Source organism: Apteryx rowi, unplaced genomic scaffold, assembly GCF_003343035.1.
Source record: "Apteryx rowi isolate R43461 unplaced genomic scaffold, aptRow1 scaffold_287, whole genome shotgun sequence".
In the NCBI taxonomy this organism is placed as follows: domain Eukaryota; kingdom Metazoa; phylum Chordata; class Aves; order Apterygiformes; family Apterygidae; genus Apteryx; species Apteryx rowi.
In genome coordinates this window covers 891950-900678 of record NW_020449274.1, presented here as the reverse complement: position 1 = coordinate 900678, position 8729 = coordinate 891950, and the positions used below count along the sequence as shown (strand labels likewise).

Below are 8729 nucleotides of genomic sequence, written 5' to 3'. Positions count from 1 at the left end.
ATGAGTATAAATATAATACATTTTATTAACTTAGAATTGCAAAACATACTATTAGCTTGCATTAAGAATAAGGCATGAATTACTGCTGACAAGAACCTATCAGTTAAGGGATTTATATGCAGCATCTGCCCAACTTGCAAGAGACACCATGTGTTTTCTAAATGTTGTTATAGTCAGATTCGCTATGTTCCATCATCTCTGATCAGCCCCAGAGTGCAGAGCTCCAGTGCTAAGGATGCTGGAGAGACATGTAGCTCCTGGAGCCAAACCACCCTATTTGCAGAAGCTTGCTAAGGGCCAGCAACTTCCAGTATTCTGAAATTTGGCTCTTTGAGAGAAAAGCTATTTCATGGCTCTTTTACTTTGAAAGTGGAGACTTATTTCCATTAGTGACTGCATGTTTCTCCTTTTCTGCCCCACCTGTCCAGGCAATAACCCGTTATGTCCAGCAATACTCTCAGTTATAGTTCTCTTTACCTCTTAATTTCTTGACTCAAGAGACAGTTTGACTTCTCTGGAGGACTCCTCCTTGGTCTGCAGGGACTGAATTGCAGAAGAACAGTCTACAGCTGTCCAAATCATGAGCAAAGACTTGGCTTGGTTGTTATCCTGGGTCTGAGAGAGGGAACTTTCTTCTTTAAAGATACAAAGAAAGCTAAAGTGCTAAGTTACCTTCTTTAGTCCCTTTAACCTTGACTAGGTATCAGGCATGGAAATATTGAGCCCTTCACTGGGCAGATGCTCCCACAGCTGGATCATTAACTGACAATTGCTGAATGTCTAGAAGCTGCAGGACAGCCTTCCTGCCACATTATTCTCTTAGTGTGGAGACAGCAAATTTGGCAGTGAGGTTTTGTATAGTCCAAGGTGCTATACTTCAGGTCAAAGGAAGTGGAAGCCTGGTGTCTTGTCTTTAGTAGTCTTGGGCCACTGAAACTCAGATACCCAACCATGACGCGCGGCATTTGGGACATTGGCCTGTTCTTCTTTTGATGTTCTCTCAGCAAAACATGTAGCTTCTGGCTACTGGCAAACTGAGTGAAATCCAAACTTCAGTATAAAATGAGATTCAGATGTAATAATGGGATCCCCAGGTCAAGCTATCCTCCCCCCAACACTCCTGCCTTGTCCACTGAACAGGAATCAAGCTTTTCTTGATAGATTAATAACTAGGAACATCTCTAGGTGAGTGGTCATAAGACAGGCAAAAAAACTTCCCAAAGTGTTTCCAGCTTGAATGCCTGGAAGTGAAGAACTGATGAACCTGGCTGAATTCTCACAATACAAGGTTATTCATCAGCAGAGTTCCTCATCAACAAGCCAAATGACAAGGCAGAAACCCCTGGTATGTGACCAGCACAGATCTGCAACATCCGGAGAAGTCGCTGAGCAGTGGCAACTCGTATCCCTTCCAACTGGAAACAAAAATGGAAAAATTATTTAATAATAAAAAAGCAGTGCTCAGCTGTTATATAAGGAAAAACTGGCAGCATTAAAGCCAGCATTAAGTATGTTTCAGGACTGCTAGATACAGACACACCCCCAAACAGGACAATTTACTCGCTTAAAGTTAGAGAAGGGGTACAGTTACACCAGCTGAAAGACCCTAAGAAAGTTTCGGGTGCCCAGCCTCACTCTGATTTGCTGAGAAAGGGAGGGGCAAACAAAAGGCACAAAAACTATCTGCTGGTGAGGGACAAGGTCCTCAGTGAGGTATAATGAGTACATGGAAAAGTAAAGTGTGCTACCCTGAGTGACAAGCTCTCCCTTCAGCTTTTCAAACTGAAGGGTAACTGAGAAGAGCGGTGTATCAGATTGCAAAACAGTCTGTGAGGCATGAAAGCCTGGGTAACAGGAAGTGTTGCGTGCGCAGTGTGAAAAAGAATCACATGACAGACAACAGCTCACAGGTTCCCAGGAAGGAGAGAGAATGCTTTAAGGAGCAAACGTACCAAGGCTTTGCATGTCAAGGAAGTCTTTGCTAAAATAGGATGGCTTGGCTTTCGGAGACTTTGAAGTAGCACAGGAGGTTGCAATCAATCAAAAAGACTCATTTCAAGGACAGCTAGACTCCTATACCTGTACTATTCTTCTAGAAAGAATATGGTCTCTGGCACTTATGCATGATAGTAGCATATGCAAGTGTATTTATTACTAACATAATGATCATACAAGAATCAGAGTAGGGGAATCCACAAATTCCTTCAGACACCAAGTATGCATCTTACCTCCAGCTCACAGTATAGCACAGGACTGCAATAGACTTCTCCCAGCTTCCAGATGGCATTCATCTCTACGCTGCAGTAATTCACCCTACCAACTACAGAAAAGGTTTTTTCCACATTACAAGGTCCATAATCAACATTCAGTGAAGAAAAGTACCAGGAAATTCCACATCCATAAAATGATCCAGGGCTAATTTTGAGAGCATCATATTTGTTAAGGCAACAGTAAGCAGTACAAACTGAATGGTACAAGATTAGCACTGGGCATTAGCACAGAAGTGTCATAATATGGATGGCAGGAATAGTATCACCACATTAATGAGTACTGCAATGTTGTTAACATTTTGGATAAGGGATCTGTACAGTGTCATCAGCAACAAAATCTTTCACTCATCCATTAATCAGAAGCCCTACCGTCTCATGTAGTATTACAGGGTGTTCCTATCTCCAGGACTTCACCCCATCATAAGGGTCATAGCACAAGGCAATGCTGAGACTCCTTCCTTTCCCACCCCAGAAGCCACCCTCCTATGACCCCGAAATTCCAGGGACATGGCAGCTCTGTTCCAACACAGAGCAGTGTAGGCTGGTCCCTCCAGTTCCTCAGAGCTGAGCCTGGGAGACTATGGAGATAAGGACCTTTTTTTGCTCAGAAGCAAGCGAGAGAAAAATGTTAGAGGCACAATGGGACCTGACAGCACACAGCAGGGATACTAATCATATATTAAAAATATACTTAATAGTTTAGTAGCTTCTCCATTTGGATTCATTTTATTACCACAGCATCATATGCTCCTCACTGCTAACTGAGACTATCATTAAGACAGATCTGCAAAAGCAGACCGAACAGACTTCTGCAGTGCCACAGAAAAAAAAAAAAATCAATAACAATTCATATTTAGAGAATTAGGGACAGAGAAGAAAGGTCTAACTGAAAGTGAGCAAAAAACATGCTTTTTTAACCTGTAGTTAAAAAAACAATAAAAAGCAAGTCAGTTGAGTTCAGCTATAATTTAAACAAAGCTTTTGACAAAGCTGCTGCTCTGTTTTGTTTCAAGTTAAGCTACTGCCCAGTTTTAAGAAAAACAGTGAGCTCTGCTGCTGAGAGATGAAGAGGGCAGATGACATACATACCCCCAGTGACAAGGAAGCATACTTTCCCCAGGAAGAAGCTGGCATCCACATGAGCTAGCGAAGCTTCGACATTCTTCAAGCTGTCAGAAAAGCACAGACAATCCAGTTGGACAAGGAGGTAGAACTACTGCAGCACAAGGACAAAGGGAATAACTTTCAGAAGTCCAAATAAAAAGCCAGTGATGCTAAAATCTGCTGATCCATGAGCTGACAGAATCAGGCTTTATACAAAAAGCATGGCAGCAGAGACCTCTGTAATACCCACAGCTGTTGAAGAATCCAGAAAGTATCCTTTCTATCCAAGACTTAATGATTAGACTAGTTTGAACAGTGTCCTCTAAGATTTGCAGACACTAAGCATCCAAGCTCATTAAGATCCAATGAGACTTCAGCACTATTTAGGCTCTTTCAAAAGAGCTAACCCACACATTTCTGTAGCACCATCTGTGCTGTAAGTATGCAGCTGGGCCTGTCACTTTTAGTAAATGAAAGCCAAGATCATCAGTCACAAGCTAAATAAGCAACAAAATACTGACTTTTGTCCCCTAGCAAGTCTTTACTCATGGCCTGGGAACAAAAATAAGATTTCTACAAAGATAAGCACAAGATGAGAGAAGATGAATTGATCCCTGAAGACTTCCTTTTCTCCAAAGAAACATCTGCAGTGCTGATCCCACTCAGCCAGCAGTGCCAATGAAGTGCCAACACAGACACAGCAACTGGCTGATTATTAGGTAGTACTGCCTAGTGCATGCCAGCCATCTGCGTACTACAGAACTTAAGAGCACCACTATCGTTTCCACCTAACTTTACGGGCAGTGTCTTCCCAAGTCTCAGCTCATATCTGGATTCAGGAAGAAATTCTGCCTTCTCCGCTATGGCAACTTAATGCACAATAGCCATGTTCACAATCCTACCTAATCCATTCTTTGGGGCTGGATAAATGCATATATTAGTAAGCTGTTCTACCACAGAAAGTCTTGCGTTTGAGGTCCAGTATTCAATGTTTCTGATACAAGAAAAATGCAGATTTAGCCATCAATCCAAGAAAGGATCTCAGCTTCCCCATCACAGTTTTGCCCTTCTTTTACCTGTATTTGCTCTTGATGTCAATCATAAATGCAATCAGATCTATCCTGGGCCGAAGGTGATCTCTCTCTGAAGGTAAGGGGAGGGACGTTGCAAGGTGACTGAAAAATAAATTTGCCAGTTTACTCAAATAGCTTGGCAAGACAGTATCCACTTAACCATTGCAGTTCACCGTGTGGCAAGTTACCAGGAAGCAGATTCAGTGCCAGCTACTTATGAAACTTAGGCACTAAAGAGCCACTCTGATTCATTAAGTGGTATCCTCATATCCCCTTAAGCCTATTCACAGTCGTTGACAGCCATAATTGATACTTGCTAGTCTAAAATGCTTATAATAGGAAACTTAACAGAGTATAACAAGACTGACTCACAGAAAAATTTTCTGCCCACAGGTTTGTATGATAACGTTTTATTTAATTTTTAAGAAGTGACCTTTCTAACAAAATTAACCCCAATGCTTTACTGGTATATTTCTCTATCAAATTTCAGTTAAAACATGTCAACGCTTTCCTGTCAGATTCCAGAGATACTAATCATACACTCACACAGAAGAAGCTGCCTCCCTAGGTATCCACGTTGCACAAAGCTGTGCTGTATTTGCAAAATCTTAAACCAGAAATTTGTCACCAGTATAGTTTTATAGATGAAGCTATAGCTCAGAAGGAGCTTACTGGTTCCGTTATTATACCATTACACCCCTTTTTGTTCCCTTCACTGTCTCAGGAGTTAGTAGGTTAGTTCAGGTGTCCTGAACTAAATCTATACTACAGTAAAGCCACTGCTGACATAGCTGCTGGGAGGAGAATTACAGGGTTGGAGGGTTTTTTTGTTTGTTTGTTATTTACCGTTCTTCCCACTGAAAAGAAAGACCTGTGTAGCACACAGCTGTGTAGCACAGGGAAGAATGTTACCAATGCCATGCTTCTGGAAGATCACCTGAAGGGTAGGCTGGAAGAACAAAAACCCCAGAATTTCAGTATATCACATACCACTTCCTCACTAGAGGAGAAGAGAGAAACTCTGATCTTAGACTCACTGGAGACTCACTTCTAGCAATTAGGACTTTGGGATTTAACAGTCTTCCCCCGAAATCACAAACTACAGAATATATTTCCTTCTATTATTCATATGTAGTTCTGCTAGCATCAGCAAATAGTTAGCTGTATTTTGGAATAAAAGAATGAACAAAGATGTTTTATATCCTCAAGCATTTATTTACATACACACTTTATCCTGCCTCAGACCAAGAGAGCATACGAGATGATCACAAATTCTAGTTTAACTAAATTTTTAATGAATTCCATATTTAGATTTGCAATATAGGTGTCTGCCAGCCTCTAAATAAAGAAGTTTTCTTTCCTATAAATATGGAACATATGATTTAACAAAAACATTTGGAACTGACAGAAGATATGAGTGAATTGTGCTTGGAAGATGCATTGCAATACAAACAAGCTTAAAAAAATTCAGGTGAGATTTAGTGAGAAGCTTTGGTGAAAATACCACATATCCCTGTTTTTTTTTTTTTTTTTAAACAAACAAACAAGCTCCATGATTTGGAATTCCTCCGTATTCAAGTTAACATCATTAGATGATATCAGGAGTCTCCAGACCATTCAGGTAGGTCTGCCAGACACCATATTACTTTTTAACATGCATAATCCCAAACCAACACAGTGGAAAAAGAGCTGTCATGGACCTTTGTTCCCCTAGTGATTCTAGCATAGGAACTTTCTTCCTGACACAATCACTCTGTTGTGCGAGCATAAGCTTCAATGCCTTTGAACTACCTAGCTGGAGTACCAGTAGCGATATAGTTATGGCACTTCAGAGCTCAGCACAAGCTGCAGCATTAGCACAGAAAATTGGGTGATTAATTTGCTATCAGTTAGCACAAGTCTCCGGGACGCCATGATCAGAGAGGGGCAGATGTTCAAACTAGCTAACAAAACATTAATTCAGGTTTGCCTTTACTGCAGTGTCTAGGACTACAGCAAAGTAACACAAACATCTTCTGAAAATCTGACTAAACTCATTTGCTCTTGGCAAGAGAGCTGTCAAGGTTGTTATCTAATAAAAAGCTAATTAGGCATGCTTTTAGACAGGACTCATTATGCAGCTAAAGTTAAAATTCCAAATGCATCTTAAGAGCTTGAGGAAAAGCTTGTGCATGCATACAAACCAGATTCTGGCTAAGAATAGCACTAGAAGTAATGGACATCTTTCAGGAGAACTTAAGTGGTTTCAAGCAGTTGCAGGCATTTTACTTGTTTCAGTTTTCTGTGGATGTTTAATTCCTACATATACCTGTCTGCCAACCAAAAAAAAAAAAAGCAAAACCCAGAATGGTGCCCTTATTTTACCCTTGCACTTTATTAATCAAATATCTGTGCAACATGCAAAGGCCAACAGTACATGCACAATAAACAGGAAAAACAAGTGAGAATTTTTTCCACCCCCACTTTTAAGCAGATCCAAATTGCTTTTTCTGAAGAACGAACAGTTTGTCTTTTGTAGATGACAGACACATCTGTGCAATATTGTACTCTAGTGTTCACAAAAGAAAGTTCTGTCTTTGAAAAGAATGCACTTTAGTTACCTTAGTTCCAACTACTACCACTGGAGTAAAAGCTCCATTTATATGCAAGTTTCTTATCTGCACTTCAGAAGCAGAAACTTGTGGATCAGCATCACCTCCTCTGCTTATGTTTCACCTCCTAAACCAGATGACAGTAGTACCTGTATGATCTACTTATGGACATTTGCCTGGATCTCAAGCTGAAGGCAGAGGGGGCATGGGAACCTCTGACAGGGGGTAGGCCCAAAGAGCACTGGCAAGACTTGCATTCCTCCCTCCCCCAGGACTCACATACTGATCTTGAAGTTCTTCTTCTCTTTGAGAATCGCCTCTGCGAGCTTCTGCTGGAGACTCTCATCTGAACCCACCAGCTGCTCGGCGAGACGAAAAGAAGCACCATCAGACACCGCCCCAAGAAAGGCCCAGCTCCGAGCAGCCACCGCCGCGGAGGCGGCGCGGCCCGGGGCGACCGGCCCAGGGCAGCACCCAGGCGGGCCCGAGGCGGCGGGGGGGGCAGCACTGCGGCCCCTGGGCTCCGCACCCCCCGGGGGTGGCACGGAGCCGCTGCCTCCTAGGCGCCCCCACGTGACCTGGGCGCGGAGCCCCGCCCCCAGCGCCGGGGGACGGAGCCAACGCGGACGGCGCGAGCCCGGCTCCTCCGGGAGCGGGGCCAGCGCCGCCGGTACCGTTGCAGCGCGGCGAGGCGGAGCGTGCGCGGCGGGGGACCACAGCCACGTAGGGAGGGGGGAAGGGGAGCGGCCCGGTCCCGCCAGACCTACCAAGACAGCGGCGGAGTTGAGCGCCGGGAGCTTGTCGAAGGGCCTCACCACCGCCATCGCCACAGGAGGCAGCGCTGCCCACGCGCCGCGATTCAAACCGCCGCCGCGTCCTGCGTCACGGTGACGTAGAACGTCGGGGCGGGGAAGGGAGGCGGGGCGCCTTCCGTTGCGCATGCGTGGGGGGAAGGTTGCTCAGTGCGCGTGCGCCCGCGGCGCCGCCGGGGGGGCGGAGGCTGCTGGCAGTTGCCTTTGGGGCGGCGCAGTGTGGCCGCGCCCAGTTCGGGGGGGCGGGCTGCGTCGTGAGTTCCGCGCCATCGCAGGCCAGGCCAGGCCCGGCCCGGCCCGGCCCTCAGCGGGACCTTTGCGTTTGAAACTCTTTCTGTTGCCTATTTAGCAACCCAGTCCACTGTGCTTACCTTCCCTCAGTCCACCGTCTCTCTTTGTTTCCTCTTGGTGTTTCTGATGCTTTCTGCTTCCAGGCCTCTTGTGTGTAGTTCTTTGCAGAGATGCACCCTGTCTGCAGTAAACTTCCAGGATCCCTGCTAGTCCCACAAATCCCCCCGTAACTGACAAACATCCTTTCCTGGGCTGGGTGTTTTGCCTGCCTACAACCATGAGGGAGGAGATCCTCCACCACACCACCTGTGTGGATATAAAAACACAACAGCTCTTTGTCCCTACAACACAAAACAGTTGGAGCTGGGCCCAAATACCAAATTCTACACGTGTTATGATGCCCTACCTTAGTTTCCTTGTCTCTCTGGAGTATTCTCTGTATTGACGCGGGGTCTTTTGCATTGCCCAGAAACATATTCCTATGTTTCAAAGCCTGTCACCTGAACAACAAGCTCAGCTTCTCTGACCTTTTGTTAATCCCACACTAAACTAGGTCATTCTGCAGAAAACCCCATCCATCTTTTGCCT

General features: G+C 44.6%; 1 protein-coding gene across 2 annotated transcripts; it reads right to left on the bottom strand.

The window, feature by feature from the left end:
• Nucleotides 1-5: 5 nt before the first annotated feature.
• CENPM (centromere protein M) lies at nucleotides 6-7897 on the bottom strand. Of its 2 annotated transcripts, XM_026069137.1 has the most exons (6): nucleotides 7806-7897; nucleotides 7318-7397; nucleotides 4451-4549; nucleotides 3360-3439; nucleotides 2229-2320; nucleotides 6-1415 (listed from the first exon to the last, which is right to left on the bottom strand). In XM_026069137.1, the coding sequence occupies exons 1-6, from the start codon at nucleotides 7860-7862 to the stop codon at nucleotides 1290-1292; spliced, it is 534 nt and encodes a 177-aa protein (XP_025924922.1). In that variant the 5' UTR covers nucleotides 7863-7897; the 3' UTR covers nucleotides 6-1289. The 2 variants fall into 2 exon arrangements, with proteins under 2 accessions (XP_025924922.1, XP_025924923.1); XM_026069138.1 differs by lacking the exon at nucleotides 4451-4549.
• Nucleotides 7898-8729: the final 832 nt, after the last annotated feature.

What these genes read in the sequence shown, in the direction of transcription:
- CENPM (XM_026069137.1), bottom strand. Translation starts at nt 7,862, where the DNA reads ATGGCGGTGGTGAGGCCCTTCGACAAGCTCCCGGCGCTCAACTCCGCC. An exon ending in AAGAACTTCAAGATCAGTAT is followed by an intron (nt 4,550 to 7,317) that starts GTGAGTCCTGGG and finishes TTTATTTTTCAG; the next exon opens with TCACCTTGCAACGTCCCTCC. An exon ending in GACATCAAGAGCAAATACAG is followed by an intron (nt 3,440 to 4,450) that starts GTAAAAGAAGGG and finishes CTTTTCTGACAG; the next exon opens with CTTGAAGAATGTCGAAGCTT.